Here is a 25856-nt window from a genome sequence, read left to right as displayed (position 1 = left end):
TAATTTTAGAATATTTTTCTACCTAAATTTATTGTTGTAAAATCTGATTTGTACGGAAGTAATAAAGAAAAACCTGATGGAAATATCAGATCACATTATTCATTCCATTTTTCAGGAATAACTTGTTAAAGGGAACCTGTCCCCAAACCGTATTAACCGGGAAATACAGAGTCAATCTGCTACTTAATAGCGTTCTAAAGCTTTGCGGTTGCTACTCTGAAATGAAAATTATTCCTCCCAGCAGCCTCTGGATTACATAGAGGCGGCAACGGTAACCACACCCTGGTACTGACTGACAGCCAGCTCAGCAGTGTACCAGTACAGAAGCGGCTGTCAGTCACTTCCGGTCAGGCATGGTTACAACCACTGCTGACTTTGTACTGTGGCTGTAGCTGCACTGGATGCTCCTCTATGAACGTCGGAGGCTGCAGGAAAGAATAATGTTCATTTCCTCCAGGCAGCGGGGCTTTCAGTGCATCTTCCTCGCAGTTTTAGAACACTATTAACCTGTAAATTAACCCTATATCTGCAGGTTAACAGCATTTTTTAACATAAAGGTTCCCTTTAGCATAATACACAAACTAATTATTTTTAGTAGTAGTAGTTATAATTATTTATATTATTATCATTATTATTATTATTACGACTATTATCTAAAAATGTAAGAGTGAAGCTAAAAATAAATTCTATACTTCATCACTATAATATATACATTTTTTTAACAACTGAATAAGTTGAAAGTGATGCTAAGCTGCGGAAGTTGTATTTTAATTTTCTTTTTTTTAATGATTTCATGCATAAAAATAATGAGCTGATTGTACCGTGTACTGATAGTTGAAAGTACAGTTCAATCCATCTATAAGGAAAGAATCTCATTCTGTATGTGGATGAGATGTTTGTTTAGTTTGCTTAAGCCATTTATACAATTGCCAATGCTTTTAACATAAGTTGTCAGTTCCATTGAAATGGATGTTATGTCTTTCAAAGTAAAGAGGTTTTCTTCTATTTTTCCTTTTTCTCTTTTTTTCTTTCTTTTTTTTCTTTAAGCTAGGCTATTAAGTGACTGACTTTAACCCACTTTATACGCTTCAGATGTTACATACATATATTATTTTCTTTTTTATTACAGGGAAGGAAGAGTACATCGCCACATTTAAAGGGTCTGAGTATTTCTGCTATGACTTATCGCAAAACCCAATTCAAAGCAGCAGCGATGAAATCACGTTGTCATTTAAAACCCTTCAGAGGAACGGACTGATGCTTCACACAGGAAAATCGGCCGATTATGTCAATCTAGCCTTGAAAAATGGAGCCGTGTCTTTGGTCATTAATTTGGGGTCAGGGGCCTTTGAGGCCTTGGTGGAACCAGTGAATGGAAAGTTTAATGACAATAACTGGCATGATGTGAAAGTAACAAGAAATCTGCGTCAGGTAACAGTAAAATGGATGAAAACGTTATTCATTTTGTTTTTAACACAGCTAGGTAAAAAAAAAAAATACTAATAGCTATTTCCAAAGCTTGTTAAACTTGAGCAGGGGCAGACCTAGAAAATACCAAGGGCTGTCTATAAGGGAGGTATTCATAGACATAACTTATACTTGGTCAATGAGTTAAGTCCTCTAGATAAAGTTTTTCAATTGCATTGTATTTATTTAAATATAATTTACCATTATTATACTTGTGTAGTTTTATAATTGTCATTATTAGGACTTTTTTTTACTTCCTTTTTTTAAGATTTAAAAGGATCTATGATCATTTATGCTTTCTTTATTTTTTGACCATGCAGGTATGTAATTATAGGGAAACTGTCAGAGGAATAGGTTGCCCTTTGTATGGACCCACTCTGAGCATATCTAGAGGACAGTGTTCTAAGAGGGGCTTAAATTAAAAAGAATTTCAGTATTTAAAGGGAACCTGTCACCAGAAAAAAACTCTATTAACCTGCAAATATGAAGTTAATCTGCAGGTTAACAGTGTTAGTAACCTGCCCGGTGCCTGCATTTTATTATGAACTTAATTTTTCCCGGCAGCGTTCCGGTTTCAGTCACGGATTGACTGACACTGGCTCTGCATTGGGGCCGGCTGTCAGTCAGGACCGGGTGGCACAGTTACAGCCGCCACTCTCAGAGCGGTGACTGAACCAGCGCTGACGCCACCCCCGTGACTAAAGTCGTAACGCTGCAGAGGGAATAAAGTTCATTTTCTCCCGGCAGTGTTAGGCTACGTGCAGGCGCCGGGCAGGTTAATAATGCTATTAACCTTAAGATTAACCACATATTTGCAGGTTATTAGCATTTTTTCTGTTGACAGGTTCCCTTTAAAAAAAAGCCACTCTGGTAATCATTACCAGTCTCTGACTACTTTCTATAGTGGGATGAGCCATCTATGTGCATATCACTGACACAGCCTATCACTGGCCTCAGCAATCACAAACCATACACAGTGGCATCACCTCTGACACCTTTGATAGGTCACTGTCACGTGCGCATGGACTGCACAACATCACCGTAGGAATTAGCAGAGATCTGCGAGGCCCATTATAGCAGCAGTGGGGATAAATCGGGTGAACATGTTATTTTTTTATTTTATACCATTGCTTGGGTGTGGGCAATTTTCTTACAATACAAGGTAATTCTAAAGGCCTGTTCCACCTGGTGCCAATCACTGCCGGCTCAGAGAAGTCACAGACCACTCCTGCAAGCTGTTCTGCTGCTTCATTTGACCTTGTGCCAACTCTTTTTCTCCCTCTCTGTTCTGTCAACAGGACGTCACTAACGTTGTCATGCCAATTGACAACCGGCTCCCCGCTGTCTAACTGTGGGGAGACAGCTGTCGGCATGATGTCGGCAATGATTCTCCGCCGACAAAGCAGACCGGAACAGGAAGAGCTGCTCTGTTGACGTGAGGTCAAATGAAGCTGCAGATTTGCTGGCAGGAGTGGTCTGTGACCCAGCAGAGATCAAGGCCGGGCAGAACAGGCAGGTGGTTAGCAACAATCTGCCTAAAAGTTTTTAGCCCTATAGCAAAAAATATGAAAAGTCATAATAACCCCTTTAATACCACCCTTCTCAAATTTGCTGAATAACTGAGGAAAAAACTAAAGAGGCTGATAAATAGGCTAATGGGCACTTGTGCCTCCTAGTTATAATGATGTAAAGGTTTCCCTTTTAATTTTTTGGAGGTGGGTCCGATCTTAAAAGTAAAACCCAATACATTTGTTGAAATGCTTAAAGTGAATGTCTAACTTTAACTCTTTAAAAGCAAAGTCTTTCTTAGCATTAAGGACTGTAAGAAAATTTGGGTTTTTGGCATCAGAGAGCAATTATATGAAGGCTTGTTTTTTTGTGTAATGCTTTACATTTCTCTGTTTATAATTTGGTGGGTACATAATTTTTTATATTAACTTTTCTTAATCATTTCTAAGTATATATTGAAAAAACAGTGATGGCTCTAATTTGTGATTTGTTTGTAGTTTAGCATTTTAAATGTTGCATGGTTTACTATGCAGTGTAAATACCAAAGTGGGCATAATTGTGGGTCGGCACAATTACAGTAGTAAAAAATAATTTTTTAATGTTTTATTACCTTTTCATTATAATTGCCCATTTCGAGATCACAAGTATTTATGTGTAGACACTGTCCAAGTTTGTTGGTTATTAGATGATTTTAGAACTTTTGGCCAGCAACCTATTAGGCTACATATTTAGGCGTTGTCTCATAGGCGTACGGCGATGGCAACACTATGGTCCGTTAATAGGCCCTTAGCTACAATGGCCGCCCTCGGTGTCCTGCAATTTTGTTCATGGGGCACTAGTGAGATGTCAAAGCCATTTCAGTCTGTCTAACCACTTAGATGCTGCGGTATCTAATAATTGCAATATCTTGGGGGTTAAACGTCCAATATCCATAACAATTGGAGCCCATCTCTGAAGATCTATAAAAAAAATAATCAACACAAAGGGTAGACATTCACTTTACACATTAAATAAAATAACAATTTTTACAGGCCAAATTCAATATAAAAAAATATATTTTTATCAAACGATAAACATACTAAATAAATGGATACAGCATATCCCCTCTTGCCAGCAGGATGCAGTTTTCTTGCCTGTTATCATTGCTGACATCAGTTGGATCGAAATTTTAGCTGTACACCCTGCCTGGCAGCTTAGGATCTTTTCAAGTCCCAGTAGCTTAGATAATTCATGAATGATCCAAATCCTCCCTTTGCTTACACCGAGAAGGATACTATGATACGCCTGTCCCTGCTGTGAACAAAAGATCAGAGTTCAGTTCTGTCCAAACCCAAAAAAAAAACCATCACAACTTTAACAATGAGAAATCTATTTTGACAACAATTTTGATTTAGCATTTTTTAAATAATTTAAAACACTAAATCTAGTTTATTTTATTTATATAAAATCATATTCTAATATTATATTTGGGATTATGAAATAATATGTTTTTCTATACTGTAGCGGTAACATTTAAATTAATCTTTTCAGCTCTGTCTGCTCTTCTGAAATGTCTTTTTTTATCAAGACTTGTATTTTTCATGAAATAACAATTTTAAAATGTTCTTTTAGAACTGTTTTAGTTCCTTGGCTACTTCTGGAAATTTTTCAACAAATTGACAACTGGGTGTTACCATTCCTCTTTTTAAAGAGGTGTGTCTGATACTATGAGCACTGATTGAACAACGTGAGAATGTATAGGAACACATTGTCGAGAGTGATGAGCGTAAGTGCTCGTTAATCGAGTTTGCCGAGGGTGTTCTGGTATGCACCCAGTATCACGGGTTCTCGAGTGACATGTTCAAGTCCCCACGCCCGCTTGTTTCGCGGCTGTTAGAAAGCCACAAAACATGCGGGGATTGCCTGACAAACACAGGCAATCCCCGCATGTTTTGTGCCTGTCTAACAGCCGCGAAACATGCGGCTGCGGGGACTCGAACATGTAACTCAAGCACCAGGGTTGCTCGGAGCATACCCAAGCACCCTAGTCAAACTCGAGAAACGAGCACTTACTCTCTTCACTAATTGCCAACTAGTAATATTTGGTTGTCAGTTTATTCAGAAATTTATACAGAGATATACACAAAAATTATTGGGACTTACAGTACATCAAAAGTTAGGATTGTATCCTCTAAAGAAAATATTTGACTGACTATTTACAGCCGAATAAAAGAGGAATTTTCTCTAAGTTCTAAGAAAAGATGTTCCAGAATTGGAGTATTATGAGGATTCATATTTTTAGGTGAACCTATCATGGAATTCATACGCACCATGGAAACCATGAATCAGGAACAGGCTCCATTATTGCGGATATCTATTTGTTATCCTGAAACAAGGTGGAGTTTCAGAGAAAACAAGGGTCCCGATTCATTTAGACTGGCATTTCGTACAACAGTCTTATTGATGGGCTTGAAGGAATAAGATGTGTTTAATTCCTTAACCACTTAATGAATTAGATGGCATACACCTCCGTGTCCCTCACCAGAAATGTTAGACTAGAGTGACATTTCTAGTGAAAGTTGCATTACAACTTTTGACAAATTTATTGAGCAGGCTTCGCCCCACCCTGTCCTGCCCTAAAGTGGATGGGGCTGGCTTAAACTAATGTGAAAGCCACAAAAATAACATTTTTTGGTGCAACTTCATGTTACACAAAACTTTTGTCACATTTGAAGATGATTATGCCTGTACTCTGGCAGATACACTTGGATAAATCAGACCCAACGTTTGAAAAGGAGCTGAGAACGTGAAGAACAGTCATCTGGGGGGGTCACCATTGGTTTCACATTTGGCTCAGTATGATTTCCAGGTCTCTGTCGATTTGTGTACCCAATCGGCTCTACCTGGGACACGCTGCCTTGGACCCCGCCAGATGACTGTTCTGAACTATGTCTATCCAGCATTAAAGGAGCCTATCCCTGATTTGTGCTACCTGTTGTGTGGACTACATGAATTACCTTACAGTCACTCTTTCGTAAAACAGACATGTCAGTAGACCTTACATCTCCATTTTGAAAAAGGTCTCTTTTTTCCCCAGAAACAGAAATTCTTGGTCTGCATCTAAAATTGCAGCCCAGGCTAAGAGCTTTACTATAATACTTGGCCCAGAACAGGAGTGACGATGTTTCTGGAAAGGAGCGCACAACCTCTTTAATATTTGGCACAGGAAAAAGAGTACTACTTCTATACATAGCGAGCCTAATTCTACAGCCATATCTTACCCAGTACTCATATGGGCTATATGCTGGAAAATATCGCTTTACTGTGGAAATTCTAGTATATACAAAGCAAAATCATATTTCAGCAAAGCTTGTGTTCACAATGGAGCATAATCTCCATCTTTTTTTGCAGACTACAGACTGTTATTAGTTACAGTCTGATGTAAAAAAAATGTAAATGTTCAGAAGTAGCCCGTCTCTATTTTCACTTTTTTTCTTAGAGCAGTCACCATTGCTAAAAATATATTTCTAATTTTACATCACTCCCAGAAATCTTGAATATATAATATAAAAATTTAATAATAAATTATAATATGTATTTTTTTCCTTGGGGGAAACAATTTTATTAATCCTTATTATCGTCCAAACAAAATGGAATCTGGATACATAATTATTAATTTCTGTAAGTATATGGAATGTGGGGAAATATAAATAATATTATTTTTGTTTAATAGAAAGTATGTTACTATATTTTTGGACTATAAGACTCAATGAATTATTAAGACTTAATTAAGTTAAAAAAAAAAAATTCCAAACATTTCGGACCAAGTATTGGCCAAAACAGACTCATGGCTAGTTTTTCCTTCTCCTATGGGCTCATTCACCCATCAGTTTTTCACCTACAAGTGCTATCCTTGATTTTTATGGCTACCACTTGTATCTATGATAGTCTATAGGGTTTATCACATGTCAGTGATTTTTGTGGACCAAGTGGTCCATGCTAAATCATGGAGACATGTCCAATATGGATCCGAGTGTCAGATCAAACTTGGCAATGAAAGTCTATGGGACCGTGAAAACGATATGAGAATGTGGAGAAACTTTTTTTTTCTTCTCATCAGTTTAAAAAAAAGACTCTGAACAGACTCTGAAAACACTCTGTACGCAAATTTGAAAACTGAAGACATGACCATCCGGTAATGAAATATTTATTGGAATATATTTAAAATGAATGGATCCATTTGAAATAGGTTAAGCTAACGCATTTCAGGCAATAGAATGCCTGAAATGCGTTACTCAAGGGAGATAAAGATGTTAAATAAGGTTATGTTAACCTGATTTAGTTGTGTATACACAACATTTCCATGACTTATAAATACAGCTGCTGCAGGTCCAATGGGTCATCAGACCTAGAATTCACAGAAAAGGAGAATTTGTGGATAATCTGCGCTGCTGGTATCACATATAATAGATCCATGTCCAGACAGAAAGTATTTTTAGTTTTTCCTTTATTCAGTCAACGCGTTTCGTAGTACTACAGACTTCTTCATCAGGACAGGAAAACCATAGTTTACAACATAGTGCAGGTACATTTATAGTGATGGAAGTTCAAATGTTGAACTTCCATCACTGTAAATGTACCTGCACTGTGTTGTAAACTATGTTTTTCTTGTCCTGATGAAGAAGTCTGTAGTACTTCGAAACACGTTGACTGAATTAGGGAAAAAACGCAAATACTTTCTGTCTGGACTTGGATCTGTTATATGTGATACCAGCAGCTCAGCTTAATCGATTAAAGTCATTCTGTTGCCAGAAATCCGTTAGTTTTGTAACCTATTTCGGATGGATCCACTTATTTTAAATCTGTTCCATTAAATATTTCATTTTAATTACGGGATCGTCGTGCCTTCAACTTCCAAATTTGCGTACATGGTTTGCTGTGTTTCACCAGTGGAATGGGCACCCACCGCCTACAGGTCTCTCGGCTCTGAATATTAAGCAAGTGTCGTGAGCTTCCAATTTCTTGTCTGTTATCTGATGAAACTTGGTCTGTTTTACTCATAGGTAAAAAAAAGATGTGTGAATGAAACCAAAGGCATAGATTTAGTTTGCTGCACTATCCGTGTATGTAAATATCCAGAGAGGCTTGTTCACACCCCAGCACACCGCAGTGTACAGTTAAAGTCTTGGCAGTTTGCTCTCTTTTTTCTGTTTCTTTATGCCACACTCGCTTACGCTATGCATCACTCAACGAGTCACTTTGACAATCTCCGTGACACAAGTGCTGACTGTTGCCCACTTGCATGAGCTGTCACTTACCAACAAATTACCATTCACTAATTTATACAGATTCCTCATGCGCATATAATCATATCTTACATCATAATGGATGGAGCATTAATGAGAGAAGCAACATATCAGGAAATAATGGCTCTAATTAACTGTCGATTTTCTCTCGGAGTAGCTATCCCCTTCATCTTCCATGATGTTTGGGCTGTTAATTTTTTTTTAAAAGTCTTATAGTTACAAAAATACAGTAATTAATATCTTAATTGATGATTTTGTTTCCGTAATAATTATTTTTTTCCGAACCATAAATAGCAGGGCGGTTCCATAGATTTTATGGAAATGTAAAAAAAAAAATGCCCAACTTTCTAGATTTGCCTTTGCTCACGACATTTAGTTAAAACAATAATCGAATAATCATTGAAATAATATAACAATAAAGTAATGAATTAGACATTGTACAGCCTACGTGGTGCATGTTTTAACAAGGCAGTTACAGAAACCCATTCAACTCATTTTCTGTGTCAGGATCTTCTTTGCTTTGTTTCATTGCAGTAATCTGTGACCCAAAAAGCCCATCAGTATGACCGAAAAGAAGTTTTGGAGTTGATGAGGATTCCTTGAAAAGCTGTAAATTCAGTAGTAGGGGATTCAAAAATTAATTTCTGAATTTTTCCCAAAAAAAAAGAAAACAAAAAAAAAACAGAGTCGAGGAAGCAGACATTTTGATTCCTTAGCTATTTTTTTTATGTCTGTCAGATGTATTAAGCCAAGACCCAAAAAATGGGGGACTAGCGACCATGTGTCCGTTTTTGTTCAGTACAGAGCTGATAAGTTATGAAATATATTTGCAGGACAAATACTATTGTGGTTGCCTCGGTGGAGGCCTACTTGTTAGTCTGCTTTTTTTTTCTTGTAAAATTTTTTTGCCCTTTTTTTCTATGTTACTAACATGCTTAATAACTAACATGTCACTCATGGAATGTGTCATTCTACTAACCGTTACCTGAATCAAAAAATGTACTAACATGGTAGTGACCATCTTATTTTTTTAAGTAACAATCGTTATTATGTTCACAGTTTTTAATTTCCTTTCTCCCCCCTTCTCCACAAAGCACTCAGGCATTGGACACGCTATGGTAAACAAACTACATTGTTCGGTAGATATCATTCTAATTGTTTCTTATTTTGGGTTTGCCGTGTGTTTTTCTTTCTTTCTTTTAACTGTAGACATCATTACTAAAGAGGAACTGCGGTTGGTACTCTTCTGCTTACTTTCAACTCCTTCTTTTCATCTGTTGTTGACCTCCTTAGTTCTACCTGTCCCTATCGAGTTATTTATTTTATTTTTTTCGATTTTTTTTATGAATTTTTCTTTCTTTTCTTCTACTTCTTTTTTTTTTTAACTCACACATAGGGGCATCATTAACTTTTACTACCGTTTGCATCAAGCTGTAATTAACCAAATCAAGGCTAACCTCTGGCTGGCCCAGGTGGCTACTGGCTCGGCCACTCTCTAACCATTCATAATGCATGGCACGAAACGCTTGACTTTGTAATGTCCACACATCTTTATCCATCACAAGCAGTCTTGTTACTTCTTTCCCCCCTTTTTTGTCCTTTGTTCCTGGTCTGTAGTGTGTCTGGCATGTGCACACTAGAGTGCGCTACAAACATTCTTTACGTTGCGTTTTCTTTTGTTTTACGTTTTGCATGTTTCTTTTATCGCTGCTGCTCATTTGTTATCAGTGCAAACAGTGGTGGTTGCTTATTATAACCGCTTGCGTCATTTATGTCTACCCCCTTCCCCGTAACGCATGTTTTAACTAGTCAATGACAGACTACTAAACTTACTAATACGTACAACAGCTGAACTAACCTAGAAAGCATTTTACTAACACCATTTTTGTGTCTGCTGAATAACTGTTCAGTTGCTGTAGGGACAATACTGACACTAGATCATTAATCAGACAACAGCTGAAATACAGTAGATTAGAACCTCTTAGGGGAAGATGAAATCTAGAATCCAAGACCAAACTTAAAACAGACATGAAAATGGATTTCCAAACTAGGTTTCAAATCAGGCACATCCCAGAACTGCAGTATTTAGGTCTGAGTATAGCGTGTCCTTTCCCTGTGCTTTGTTATGTAGGTAACAATCTCAGTGGATGGGATTCTGACCACAACAGGCTACACTCAAGAAGACTACACCATGCTGGGTTCAGATGACTTTTTCTATGTTGGAGGTAGCCCCAGCACGGCTGACCTACCGGGCTCACCGGTCAGTAACAACTTTATGGGCTGTCTTAAGGAGGTAAGTGTATCTTTATACAATGCAATAAATAAAGGTACAAGAAATAATATTGATTTTCCTTTTTTTGCTTGAAGAATAATTTTTGGGACATATGAACACTTTTGCCTTCAATTGTTGCCGTGTAATTATATATTATCTCAATATATTTTTATTTCATATCTAAAGTCTGTCTTCTTTAAGTTTTTCTTTCCATGAATGAGGAAATTGATTTCTGCACATGTAGATCCTTGTGCTGTATTATTTATTCAGTGTTTGCTGATTTAGCACTGTTTTATGACTAATGCTTTAATGTTTAGATCAGGTGTTTATGTTAAGTGTTTGTTTTTTTAATTTTGGTAATTTTTAGCTTTATTTTTTATATTACAATCTGTATAAAGAAATATAAAAATCTTGCAATTTTCAGAGTGACCACTGGGGCTATTCTGGATTACTACTTCCTGCTCATTTGGTGAACATTTATGGCCAATGATCTACTCTTTAAATCAAGTTTTTATGTTCAGGGTTTTTTTTTGTTATCTTTTTGTTGATTTTTTTATTTATTTTACAATATGTTTGAAGAAATATAAAAAAATAGCAGTTTTCACACTGGCCACTGGGGCTATTATAGACTGCTACTTCCTGGTCATTTGGTGAACATTTATGACCAATGATCTACTTTTTAAATCAGGTTTTCAGGTTCAGGTTTTTTATTGTTTTTTTGGTAATTTTTAGTTTATTTTTATATTACATTCTGTATAAAGAAATATAAAAATCTTGCAATTTTCACACTGGCCACTGGGGCTATTCTGGACTGCCACTTCCTGTTCATTTAGTGCACAATTTATGACCAATGATCTACTTTTTAAATCAGATTTTTATGTTCATGTTTTTTTTTTTCATTTTGGTAATCCTTTGTTTATTTTTTACATTACAATCTATATGAAGAAATATAAAAATCTTGCAATTTTCATACTGGCCACTGGGGCTATTCTAGACTGATATTTCCTGTTCTTTCAGGAAATGCACACGTATATTAACAGCAATAGACTGACTCACATCCTTAATCTTGTATGTGGAAGAATCTTTTGAGCATGTGCAAGTCATTATGAAGGGAGGAGGAGCAGGGAAAATTGTGACATTGCCTATTGTGATTGGTGGATCTTGTGTTATCAGCTATATATAGAGATGTTACTTGTCACTATAATCCATCCTGTAATGATAACCGTAAATAACAGGAGGAATGAGACTAAAATAGTCCTGCTAGCTAGTGTGAAAATTATAAGATTATTAATGTTTTATCAATAAAGATTGTGATATGAATAAAATACCAAAAATAAAAAAAATACATTAAACGAAAAAACTAATGGCACACTTCCTTTAACTATATTGTAGTTTAAGCTGCAAAATACACATATGAAGCTCTATTTGTTAATACTGTATCCCTCCATGCTCTGATCAGCTGCTGCATATAAACAGAAGTCCCACGCCAGCTTATCAGGAATTCAGAACACATTATGATGATTTCATGTTAAGCAAAGCCAGATGATTATACTTTACAGACACCTAAAATTCCAGTAAGACAGATATTTTGCATACATAAAAGACCCCAATTCATCAACGCTTTCATTCCAGAATTCTATCGTAAAAAGCTTTGAAACTTTCAAAATGTTGGTGCAACATGAGACTGTGCTAAAATTTTACAACTTTTGCCATTTTCATACCACTTAGGCTGTGTGCCCACTATGCGTTTTTCAAGCGTTTTTGCCGCCGAATTTCTGCAGTGAAAACGCTTAAAAAACACTTGGTAATACGTGCCCCATGGTCCCCAATGATAATCCGCTGCGGATTATCATTAAGGAAAAATACGCAGCATGTCCATTAATTTTGCGGACACACAGCGTAATCGCCGCCATTGACTTGCATTGGACCGCGTGACATCCGAATCACTGCATCTGCACAAGCGGATATCACACGGTTCAATGTGCGGATGGTACCCAGGTCTTGAGGAGAGGAGACTCTCCTCCAGACTTGGGTACCATAGAAACTGTAAAAAAAATAATTTAAAATAAAAAATAAAGATTATACTTACCTTCCGATGTCCTCCCGGTGTTTTCTCCCCTCCGTCTGGTCTGCTGTATGGGTCGCGTTGTTGTGAAGGACCTGCCATGATGTCATTGAGTCATGTGACCTGTCACATGACTCAATGATGTCACCGCAGGTCCTTCACACCACCGCGAGCCGCCCAAGACACCGGACGCAGCGGAGAAAACACTGGGGGCCATCGGAAGGTAAGTATAATCTCTTTTTTTATATTTTTTACCATTCTTATTCTTTTTTTAACTAACTTGGTCACACTACTATAAATCCATGCCGGTTGCATGGATTTATATAGTGTGAACAAGTTGTCAAGCACTTTCCAAGTGATGCTAAAATCGCTTGGAAAAGCGCTTGATAACCTTCATGCAGAAATGCATGCAAAGACGCTTGACAAACGCTTCTACCTGGCGGGAAAAATGCATGTAAAAACCGCATGCGTTTTTCCTGCCAGGGAGAAGCGGAAAAAATATGTAGCATTTCTGCATCGTGGGCACATAGCCTTACACCCAACTCCAAAGTGGGCGGGGTAGTTGTGTGGCAAACGCCACTCCCCGACTGGAGTGAGATTTGAGGCGAGGTTCACGCCACTTTTCAGATGCTCCTGATTCATTAAGTGTCATGCTCCTCTTAATGAATCAGGAACATCTGACTCCAGCATGATTCCACATCAAAAATGCCGTACTTGATGAATCAGAGCCATAGTGATCTAAATTAATGAAGGTGGGGGAGGCTGTAAACCTTTGAATAGAATATTTTTTTTATTTTAGAATGCTTTTCACTCTCCAAGCTAAGGTGTTGGCTCCCTATTAAAACAGTGCAAAAATAAACAGAAATTAACAGTGCAAAAAAAAACCAGAAATGTAATCTGTGGAAATGCTAGATAGTACACACAATTTATTTTGATAACTCAGTCCTTAAAGGAGGTTCTTCAAGAATGAGATACAATAGAGTGCCTGATAGAATTCACACTGCAGTCCTTCATAGTAATGTGTCAGGACAGACTGCAGACATACAACTCCTGAGACCTGCGTCTCAACTGACAAGAGCTGTATCACATAAACCCCCTTGGCGTCCAGGAGCACGACTGTAATATGTAAAGAAATTTATTTTAACCCACTTTGTGCTCGAGGAGGAGAGCTCCATCTTCACCCTTGTCTCCGTCAGTCTGACAGCTTTATAGCAGAGCACAGAAACTGACTGTGCCCAACTGGAAACCAAATACGTGGAGTAAAGGAGGTAACCCCCTTTGTGCTCAGTGAGGAAGAGATGTGTTTCTTCACAAATGACAGCTGTGCTCCCAGCCGCCAACTGAGATGTGTGATACAGATCTTGCCGGTTGAGACACAGGTCTTGGGAGCTGTATGTCTTCAATTTGCAACCGTTGCTAACGTGTGACTAGGGCTGGCTGCAGTTCAAATTATATCAGGGATGGAATTTAATCTCATTCTCGGAGAACCCCTTTAAAAAGGTCTAGTCCTTCAGTGATATTCACCATTTAACCTCATGTCATTTTTATATCCATGATTCTGTGCTGAATAATTTTATTACATTGCTATTACTGTAAGAAGCTCAGTTTTTCTCAAATTTACCATACAGAACTAAATGACAAAATTATAGTTGCCCTTCAGTGACCAATAAAGGGGGATGCCGGAGCTTTCTGCTTACTGGTGATTGTTATTATTTATTTATATGGCCCCATTGATTCCATGGTGCTGTACATGAGAAGGGGTTACATACAAAATACAGATATCGCTTACAGTAAACAAACTAACAATGATAGACTGGTACAGAGGGAAGAGGACCCTGCCCTTGCAGTCTTACATTCTACAGGATGATGGGGAAGGAGACAGTAGGTTGGTGGGGGGGGGTAGTTGCAGTAGCTCCGGTGGTGTTGAGTTGGCAGCGTGGTCAATGCAGGTTGTAAACTTTCTTGAAGAGCTGGATTTTCAGGTTCCATCTGAAGGATCCGAATGTGGTGGCTAGTCGGACATGTTGGGGCACAGAATTCCAGAGGATGGGGGATATTCTGGAAAAGTCTTGGAGGCAATTGGGAGAGGAACAAATAAGTGTGGAGGAGAGAAGGAGAAGGACGTCTTGGGAGGATCAGAGATTACGGGAGGGAAGATATCAGGATATTAGTTCGGAGAAGTACGGAGGAGAAAGGTTAAGGGTGGTTATCTTGCGAATGTGTTTTCTTCCAATGCCACTCCGCCACCCTGGACACTTTCCAAAGATATTGTGCCAGAGTTGTCTATTAATTCGTTGCACTCTGCCATGCATGAGAGGGGTGACCGCGTCAATAGCTGATGTGAAAGTGGCGTTGTAGAAAGCGGTTGCTCTGTCTGTGTCGTGGAGTGAAGATATGAATACTAGTGGTAGAATATAGTCATAGAATGTGTGAGTGTCTAGATGGGCAAGGTTTCTGCGGGTGCCTTCTAGTTGCTGGACATGGGTGGCAGGTAAGGAGGACAGTGATGAGAACATGAGTTGATGGTGTTCAGATAAGGGGAGAGGGGAGGTTGTGAGGTTTGATAGGGAGCTGAGTCAGGTGAAGATAAGGTCTAATGTATGTCTGTCTGTGTGGATGGTTGAGGAGGGCCACTGAGTAAGTCCAAAAGATGAAGTAAGTCACAGGAATTTGTAGGCTGCAGACTTTTGGGTGTCAGTGGGGATGTTGAAGTCACCCATGATGATGGTGGGAATGTCAGCAGAGAGAAAGTAAAGAAGCCAGGTGGAGAATTGGTCAATAAAGGCAGTGGCCGGGCCCGGAGGTCGGTATATGACGGCCACTTGGAGGTTGGAGGTAGAATAGATGCATACAGAGGGGATTTCAAAAGAAGGGAGGATAAGGGAGGGTAGAAGAGGGATTGGGTTGAAGGTGCAGTTGGTAGAAAGGAGAAGACTCACTCCTCCACCATGTCTGTTACCAGGGCGAGGAGTGTGGGTGAATTGGAGGCCACCGTAACACAGCACAGCAGGGGAGGCAGTGTCAGTCATGTTTCGCTGAGGCCCAGGAAGGAGAAATTGCAAGAGGTAAAGAGGTCATGAATGACATAGAGCTTATTGCAGACTGAGCAGGCATTCCAGAGAGAGGGAGCTGGGGGGTGGTCGTCAAGGGCACGGGTTTTATATAGGAGAGATTGTGATAGTTCATATTAGTTTGGGAGCGATAGGAGGGGGAATTAATGGGAGGTATCAGCTGGGGGGATCCAGGATTGGGAGATATGTCGCTAGCAGTGAGGAGAAGCAGAGAGAGGGAGAACAGGTGGGAGAAGGAGAGTGGACGCCTTGTTTTATGTTTTAGTAGGAGAAATCTGAGGTTGAGGAGCAGGTCGGCAGATGAGGTCAGGTGAGGAGGTAAGAGGGAAGGAAAGATAATTATGTGGTTAGAGGGTGCTGAGGTTTGGGGATAGCGAAGGAGAGTGAGGATTAGTGGAGCTAAAACTGTAATGGCATATGTAAGCATGGTGAAAGAGTAAGAGTGGGGAAAAAGAAAAGCCAAGTACATTTAATAAACAGTGGTTACTGTAGTATAAATAATATGCAGCAAGCTCGCTCCACCGGTAGATGTAGGCAGGCAGAAAGTTTTAAATTGGTTTTCAATGATCTTACAAAATTTGAACATTTCCAAAAGGCAGATCATTTGGTGCAAAAATAAAAAAAAATGTATGTTCTTTCGTTTTATTGCCTGCCTTTCCAGAACTGATAATTTGCCGCTCCTTGCTGGTCTTTAGTGCTGTTTTTTCAGCAATGACTTGCTTTCTTCACATATTGCCACTGCAGGCAATCATTGGCCTCATAGGGAAGTGATCGGCTGCAGAGGTCATATGTGTAGATAGCATGCAAAGTGAACAAAATATAGTGAAGAGCACAAGCACAGTGACACTGGAGTGTGGTCCGTGGGTGAGTATAGGTTTTGTTGTTATTTAATCATATTAGCTGCCTTATTTTTTTATGATTTTTGAAAACCCCTTTACCTGCAGAGAATTGCAGGAGAGTTGTAGTTCTGTAGGGATGACCGGACCCATGGCAGTTCGGGTTCAGGTGCCCAACCCGAACTTTATTCCAAAGATCGGTTCAGGTACCAGAACTGTACCCGAACTTGTACCAGAATCTGAACCCCTTTGAAAACAATGGGGATCTTAACTTTTGAGCTGGAAAATATCTCTTTCTCTGACTTCACCCGAAGCTTCGAACATTGCAATAGATTTCCGGGAGAACTCCGTATTCAGCGTTTAGCACCGGACACTAACTGTCTGGTACGAACCTCCATCTTTTAAGTTCAGGTTTGCTCATCTCTATAGTTCTTTATAAAGAATAAAAAGTTAAAATCATCAAAAGTTAAATGAACCAACTAATGATCATGGAAGTTTGGTCAAAATGTAGCTGAAGGGTTGACATTTCCTTTAAATCTTACTGCATGGAATGACTCCTGCTATTGCTTTAGAAAATATTTCTTTCCCAAAAAATATTTCCATGTTAGGCTTTTTTGTGTTAGTAATGTGTGCTAGCATTTAGCGTGATTCAGAGCATAAAAAATTTATATTATATTCTTTAAAATTGTAGAGCACATAATATTAAAGTGGTGTCTGGTTTTAAACATTTAACATTCAAGGTATCAGAATGGTGTCTGGCAGAAAAGAAGGCTGCTCAGGCATGAAAGTATGCAGCCTGAATAGCTGAGCAACTATAAAATAGGACTGTATTATAGAACAAATGTAATTTTTGTATCTATAGTGCCGGAGCAAACCAAACGTCAGTCCGGACACCATGTGGGTAACACATTGGGAACATGGAGCAGACAGCACTCTCACTGTTACTAAAAAATGAAATTCAGTCTAGTCTGATAATGGATAAATAATATGGAACAACATACTTAAAAAAATATAATAAATCACAACACATGTAAGTATAGTATACACAGAGGGGCATGCTTACATACAGCTTCTTTGCCATGGAGTAGACGCTCTAGCACAGGTACATTCTTTCTCATAAACAATATTTGTATAAATGTCTTCCAAAAGGAAAAAAAAAAAAAAAGGATCCAAGGTGGCACCAATCCAAAACCAGCTCTTTATTTAAATGTCTAAAACATAATACTTTTCAGAGTGGCTCTGAAACGCGTTATGTTTTTAAACATTAGTAAAGAACTGCATGTCTACTAAAGTCCTTTTGGATTGGTGCCACCTCGGATCCTTATTGCCTTTTCCTTTCGAAGGATATTTATCCAGTTTTGTATTCAGCGCAGCAACCCTGGTCAGCTAGCGTGCAAGATATACTGTATGGAATGCGGCAGCACTCTGTAAGTAACAGTCCATGATATTCATGAGTTGTTAGCACAACTATACAAGGTAACCCTTCTTTATCGTATTTATTAATTTTGAAAGATTCACTGTGTGAGCACTTTTTGTGTCCTATTTCTTTTCATGGTTATTTATCCTAAACAGTGTTGTGTAGGCAATAAGTAGTAATGGAGAAGTTTTTCCTAACATTTCCTTCTAGCTGGACAAATCACAAAAGTGGTGGCAGATGACCAGCTTTGAAAAAATATATAATATTGTGTTGGGTATGGTTATGCTATATTTGTCTATATATGGCTGTCAAGTGGTTGTGATGTACAGTCTAGCAGAGGTTTCTCTAACTTGTCAAAATAATGCATTGAATTTGTATGATGAGTAATTGAAATCCATAAAGTGGTATTCCTCTACAGCCCCTAACTAGGGATGAGTGGACCCATGGAAGTTCGGTTTCTGGTACCCGACACAAACTTTATTCCAAAGTTCGGTTCGGGTACCAAAACGGTACCCAAACTTGATTCAGAAAACCATTGAAAAGAATGGGATCCAAACTTTTGAGCTAGAAAATTCTCTCTCTCCTTCCAGTCTTCCCCCGGAACTCCGAACATGGCAACTAACTGTCCGGTATGAACCCGAATTTCGCTCATCTCTACCCCTAACCATTGACTGAGAATCATCAGTGACTGAAATTCTAATGAATGATGTGCGTCTGATACTTAGCGTGCACCGCCACCAGAAATGTATGCTAGCCGGGGGCTGGTGTACTTATCTGGAGTAGGTTACACCTTTTTTATGATGAGTTTGAGAGGTGGGCGTGCCCACTCCCCGTCTCACCCATGCTATGCCCATATTGGCGAAGTTGGCTGGGACTAGCGTATAAAAGCCAAAAGTCGCAATATTATTTTGCAAAGGCTGCAGAAATATTGCGACTTATTAAGGCATTTACGCCAGTTTTCTGGAGTAAGCGCCTTAACTAATCAGCCATTAAATTTATATAAACGGAAGAGGGGGGCCATATCTCAGTAATTGAGGGGGACAGTAACAAAAATAACCAATACCAGACTAAAGGAGAACAGCGCCGTTTCCAACAGGTAAGAAAGGAAAGGATTTATTCATGGCAAGTGACGAGTTTTATTTAATTCAAACGTGAAGTTTGATGAAAAATTGGTAGCCAGTTATTGACTATTTTTAATTTGTAAATGAGCAAAATAACTGAGCGTAAAGAAACAAAAAAAATAAATAAAATTGTGATCAATATTGTCATTGATATTTGCAGGATTAAAAAAATCCCTACACTCGTGGAATATAATTCTTCACTTTATTAATCAACCGGCCACAAACTTCTAGAATAAAATTAATGATAATGAAAAATAAAGCAGCCCAGAATTTCAGGACTCAATTAATCTAGTATATTGCAAACAAATAGAAATACTGCCTCAGCTTGATCATCCTGGTATATTAACCCACAAAATTAATAGGGCCTCTACTAAAAATCTCAACAGGATAATAACGTACCTTAGCTTGATTCATCCCGCTCTTCATCTTTAAAACATGGTGGTATAAAATGGGCCGTAAATTTGTCTCTAATTTTAAAATGTGTGCAGTAAGGATGAGAAAGAAAATGGCTACAAGCTTAGGTATTTTCTGGATTTGAAATTCATAAATATATTGTACAGTAAAACTGTCCGGCAGAGGGCAAAATGTATTACACTTACACATTAATATGGAGTTAATAAAATAGTCTCACCTAATACACATAGACTGGAGCCAGAAATAAAAATCTGGATTCCTAGTTCATGAACCAATTTACAAGCTTTTTTTTTTTAAATTTGCTCATCCCAATTGGCTACCAAACTTCAGGACTTGCAGTCTAATCTATGAAGTCGTCATATCATGTGATGGTCAAGATGATATTTAGCAAAGACTGTTCAAGTCACTGTAAAATCACAATGCAATATCAATGGGAAACCCGGTCTTGATTCATCTTGTGACTATTACAGAAACTCTGTATAATCCAAGCTTAAAGGGAACCTGACAGGTTATACATGCTGCTGATCCATGGATAGCATGTAGAAGACACTGGCTGTATGATCTCAGCCAGGTATGTTAAAAATATATATATATACTTTAACCCTTTTATGACCTCGAACATATAGGTACGTCCATGGTAGTCTCCCTGCTTTTAATGCGTGCTCTGGTGCTGAGCCCGCATATTTCCCTGCACATGACAGCTGATCTGATCAATTGTCATTTGCCTCTAACAGCTGCGGGTAGATCCAAGATCCACCCACAGCTTTTAAAATGTTAAATGTTGCTGTCTGTCAATCTCTGACAGTGGCATTTAAATCACACGAGCCGGAAGTGTGTCATAAGACACACCCCTATCACGTGATTGCCCCTCGCCGATGGGTTGTTATGACAGACCCTGCAGACCCCCTTGCCTATCATTGTAATTCTCCTATGAACACCAGTCCAAGACCGACGTTCATAGGAGTTTATGATTTATGCCACACATAGCAGGGCAGCAATATATATATATATTGTCCAATATATCAAAATATAAAGCAATTTAATCCGATCGGTATATGGCGTAACAAGAAAAAAAATCAAAATGCCAGAATTACGTTTTTAGTCACCGCAACATTGCAATAAAATGCAGTAACGGGCGATCAAAACATCGTATCTACCCCAAATTTGAATCAATAAAAACATCAGTTCGGTGCACAAAAAGTAAACCTTCATCCAGCCCCAGATCCCGAAAAATGGAGACGCTACGGATTTCTGAAACATTTTTTCGGCGACATTTTTTTTCTTCTTATAAACTTTAGATTTTTTTTTTCTCAACTTAAATAAGAAAGAGCCTATACATGTTTGGTATCTGCGTACTTGTACTGATTTGCGGATTCATAATGGCAGGTCAGTTTTAGCATTTAGGGAACATGGTAAATAAAAAAAAAACTATTGTGGAATTGCTCTTTTCTTTTCAATTTCACCGCAATTTTTTTTCCCATTTCCCAGTACACTAAATGGTAAAATCAATGGTGTTGTTTATAACAATAATAATAATTATTGTTGTTCAAAAGTACAACTCGTCCCACAAAAAACAAGCCCTCAGACAGCTATATGTTGACAGAAAAATAAAAAGTTATGGCTCTGGGAAGACGAGGAGCGAAAAACGAAAATGCAAAAATGGGAAATCACAAGGGGGTGAAGGGATTAAAGGTCGCTGGAGATCGATCTACACTGGAGACTGTCGGGTTCCTGGTCACTTCTCCCCATCCACCGCCCTGGATTGACAGGTCTTTCCCTATGTGTTCATATAGGGAAAGACTTGTTACTCCAGGGGAATGGCCATTGAGAATTTGCCAATGACCCACCTGTTCGACTAGTCTCTCGTGCAGCTCGGTCCCCGGCAGCTGTTATAATACGTTTTTCTCTATAATGCCCCAGCATTTCAGAGTCAATCATACCTCACTGAGATCATACAGCTGATTGTGAATCAGGCAGCACGAAGCTGTCAGGTTCTCTATAAAGGGGTTTTATGTTCCTTGAAGCATCAGTTGGATTCTGTAGTCTACAGCTCAGAATGAAGAATCCAAGGTATTTAATAATATACCTTAATCTTCAATCTGTAGGGGACTTCTAATTACCAGCTATTTATTGGGTCTCCCAATCCTCTTTCAATTATAAATGTTGATGTAAAGAAGGACTGGGCTGTTGGATTTCAACATGCCTAAAGCCCCCGTCACACTAAGCGAGATCGCTAGCGAGATCGCTGCTGAGTCACAAGTTTTGTGACGCAACAGCGACCTCAGTAGCGATCTCGCTACGTTTGACACGTAGCAGCGACCAGGCCCCTGCTGTGAGATTGCTGGTCGTGTCGGAATGGCCTGGACATTTCTTTGATCGTTGAGGTCCCGCTGGGTAGCATGCATCGCTGTGTTTGACACCTTACCAACGACCTTGTTAACGACCCAGACACAGAAACACATAGGCGTGCATCGTTATACAGATCATTACGGGTCAGCGGGATCCTCTCTCTCTCCTGTAGAGTGTAAGCTCTTATGATCAGCGGGTTCCTCTCTCCTTTAGAGTGTAAGCTCTTATGGTCAGCGGGGTCCTCTCTCTCTCTCCTGTAGAGTGTAAGCTCTTATGATCAGCGGGGTCCTCTTTCATTCTATCACTCTCTCTCCTTCAGGGTTTAAACTTGTATGATCATTGGGGTCTTCCCTTTCTCTCTTACTCGCTCTCTCTTGTAGAGTGTAAGCTCTTATGGTCAGCGGCATCTTCTCTCTCTCTCTCCTCTCCTCTACGCAAATGTATTCACCACAAATCTAATGTTTTGGAAAAATTTGGTGAAGCCAGCGAGTTTGAATTTCAAAAGATCCTCTCATCTCTAATAAAAATCTAAAATCATTTTATCTAACTTACCGTATATTCTAAAATTCGATTTAAACTTTTTCTTCATCTTTTTTCTTCTTTAAACCTTTAGGAAAAAAAATGTACATTTTCCTGAAAATTGAGCTATTGGCCCAACATTTTAATTTGTATTTTGAATCAAATTAAAAGAACACCGCTTATCGAGAACAGCTAGGTATAATACATATTTTACAGCTGATATCTAAGATTATAAAACTACAGCATTCATAAAACAGAATAAAGGCTTTAGCAAATAAAGGTTATTTTGCATTGTATACTTTATTTTTGAATTCTTCATGGTTTTGAGTTCTGCCTGCCGTTGTCATTTAGTTGAAATTTAGTTGACTTCATCATATACTTTCTGCTGCATCTCTATATTCTAGAAAGCAGAATGTGATGATCAGGGAAGATTTTTATCAACTCTCCGAGGCACCCCAGCTTTGTTCCTGGTGGTGGTTCCACAGATACACTGGACAGTGGAAGCCACTATGGTTGACAGTGTCAAAGACCAATTATATGGTTTGGTTATTCACAAATGCTTGTCACTGCACCAATCAGAAGACAGGTTTAACCACTAACCACCAATCACTTTTCATGGCAGTCTGTTTAAACCCCCCGTCACCCATGCCAGCCATTGTAAACTTTTAAAGATATTACCCTAGTCTGGTGCACTGATATCCTTGGTTCTGACAGAACCGGCAATGTCAACTTTGAGCCTCACTCCACAAAAAAAAAAGCTTTTTTTCCTCTGCAAGACGGAACAGGTGGCGCACACTCCCCTGCGCACACATTTTCTTGATGCTAATTAAGTCTACATTCAGACAGACTTTTTTAAGGTGTTCAGAAATGACGAGTTATTCAAGTTGAAACCATTCCAGGTAAGCTCTATCTTTAGGAGGTAGTTTTTGGAGGAGTCCTTCTTCTCGACTTTTCATGAAAAGTTTACTAAAGCAATTTTGAAAAAAATTGTAAGAAGTTTTGGAAGAGTTTTATTATTCTGAAGTATTTTGATCGGACAGTGCCTACTATGGAGAAGATCCCTTCAAGATCTGCTTCAAATAAGTAACATGTCCTTGTTCTTTCCATAAGTGTTTTAAAAACTACTCAAGGTAAAAAAAAATGCAACAAAAAACTTCAAAGAATAACCTTTATTTGCTGAAGCCATAAATCCCTTTATTTGAGTCTATAGATGATCGAATATCTTTTTTTCACACACTGCTACCAAATATAAATTTCAAGTATAGGCCAGAATCTCAGATAAAAGGGATAGTTGTGGCACCAGCAACAAAGCAAACGGATTATTCACAGTAAACTAAGTGGAGTTTGTGGGTTTTGTGTACTTGGAAGCTGAGATAGAAGATAAGAATGGTATATTCATTGGAAAGATAAACTGCGCAGATGAGAGCGTGAAGAAGAAGATGCCAAAAAGTGAGAATATAGAACTATTGATCAAGGCAAAGATTGTACTGACATTTTCAGCCGAAGAACCTTTAAAGAGCATGGTTGCTCTTTGCAGTTAGATAAAGACCTGATGGATAGGCAGTCTGCAAATATTCAAGGTGCGTTTACGGCACCAGAAATCCATATTATCTCTTTGTCTTCTTGTCTAATGTAAATATTTAAAAATTATTTTTTAGAGTTATAGCAGAACTGACTAATAGGACACGACAATATGTTATTTGTGGCATTTTAAAGGACTTTAAAGGTTTTTTTCTAGGTGCTCATTTTTGTCCTTGACCTTCCTTCTTATATTTAGCAACAGCTCAACAGGGGATCGGAAGCTCGGTGAATCTCATGAGGAAGGAGATGGAAGTGGTTTGTTGGTGTCTTGATTTACTATATAGTCCTTCTAAAAATGGCAGAGTTGTGTGCTTGTACACCTGCTTGTATGTCCTAAATTTTGGGTCTAGTCTTTTCTTTCCATAACTCTAGAATAAATAAAATGTTTAAAATTCTCACCATATAATAGACCAGTGCGTGACTTACTGGGAAAGAGTCATAGGTAGACTTTCCTAAACTAAGGCAATAGAGTAAATGTATTAACCCAGCACTATATCTAAATATTCTAAATCTAAATCAGAGATCTAAATATCTCTGTCTGAGATGATTTAGTGAATCCTGCTTTGAGCAGGGGGTGGACCAGATGACCCAGGAGGCCCCTTCCAACTCTACCATTCTATGATTCTATGATTCTATTCTTAATGCAAAATGGATTGCTGTTATTTCCTTTAATACATGCCCCACCCCAGCTTTGTTGTCCTTGCCAGGGACCCCATTGCCACCCTATTGTTTTTGACATAGATGCCATGCTTCATGTTATTTGATCCAACATTGAACCTCTGGGAGTTCCCTGTGTTTGTGTATTCAGGAGAGGGCACCATGTTCCTGTGTGACCAACTTCTGGCTGTCTACATGTGTGTGTAAAGCCCTTGAAGTCATTCTCCTGTTTAATCTCCTGGATGATGCTCCCCAAGATCTTCCCATGAGCCCACCTCTTTATCAATATTAGGACTAGGAGAACTTTGGAATTGTAGTAATAAGGGCGCCACATTGTTAGTTAGACATGGGAATGCAAGATGGAGTGCTTCTTCAGAGCAAAAGAGATGAGGAAGCAACTTCCAATACTATCATAAATTGGGTATGGTACTCTACATAATGCTCTGAAGAGGAAATGGGTATTATCATTTAAAGAGGACCTGTCACTGGGTGAAAAGTGGCCATTATTTTCTCTTAGTTAATTTTTACTGCTCGCATTATTCTTTTTTTTTTTAACACGCCACATGGTTCTAGAGATATGGGCTTTTTATTCAGTGCTAATTTTTAATTGTAATGTTTTTTGTTTTTTTTTACAAAGGGGACAGTGCACACAGGATTCTCTGGGGGTGTGTCATTAGGCCGCTCTGCATTATTATCCTGTGAGCCACGTCCTCTATGTAGAGATAAATAATGGCACTAAATAAAGAGGCCCATATCTGTAGTACCTCCTTGCAGATTTAAAAAATAACAAAAATAGAAAAAAGCCTGCTCACCACTGCTGCAGAGGAGTCTAGTGTGTACGGAACCACGTCAGGCCATACGTGAAGTAATGGAAAATGTAGGAAGATGCTCGTTCCAGCTCCTGGGATGTATTAAAACTTAATGCTTTATTGGAAAAAAAATTCAAATAAAGCCTGAAGTTTTAACACATCCCAGGAGATGGAACGAGCATCGTTCAAGTTTAAAAAAAGCAAAAAAAAAAATCCAAAATACTAAGGGGACCAGTGGGGAAAAACTAAGAGCAAAAACTGTCCATTGTTGACCTGCTGACAGGTCCTCTATAAATATAATTGTAATTATCCTTAAATAATCCATAGTATAATTTTAAGCAGTAATTTCTTGATACTGTGATATCATTAGAATAGCTTTTGTTAACTCCAGGAATCTAAGCTTATTTAGAAACATGTTGCCACAAAATTCAGTGCCAAAGACCTACATTATATATCTGTCAGCGGAATATAGGCTGCTACATAC

The 25856-nt window shown here is 38.6% G+C and overlaps 1 protein-coding gene across 14 annotated transcripts in view; it reads left to right on the top strand.

The window, feature by feature from the left end:
- The window catches only part of NRXN1 (neurexin 1), a 1901072-nt gene that overhangs the window by 725401 nt on the left and 1149815 nt on the right, over positions 1-25856 (top strand). For 13 of the 14 annotated variants that reach the window (XM_073672110.1, XM_073672115.1, XM_073672114.1 and 10 more), the window contains 3 exons: positions 1130-1431; positions 9356-9379; positions 10393-10554. In XM_073672110.1, the coding sequence (XP_073528211.1) occupies positions 1130-1431; positions 9356-9379; positions 10393-10554 (488 nt within the window). The remainder of the gene's footprint in view (positions 1-1129; positions 1432-9355; positions 9380-10392; positions 10555-25856) is intronic. The other variant, XM_073672109.1, reaches the window with a different exon arrangement.

This window comes from Phyllobates terribilis, unplaced genomic scaffold (assembly GCF_046119375.1).
Source record: "Phyllobates terribilis strain yellow unplaced genomic scaffold, ASM4611937v1 Scaffold_3__8_contigs__length_932513732, whole genome shotgun sequence".
Classification (NCBI taxonomy): Eukaryota; Metazoa; Chordata; class Amphibia; order Anura; family Dendrobatidae; genus Phyllobates; species Phyllobates terribilis.
Note: the sequence above shows the minus strand (reverse complement) of the source record. Positions and strands in the feature narration are given on the sequence as shown.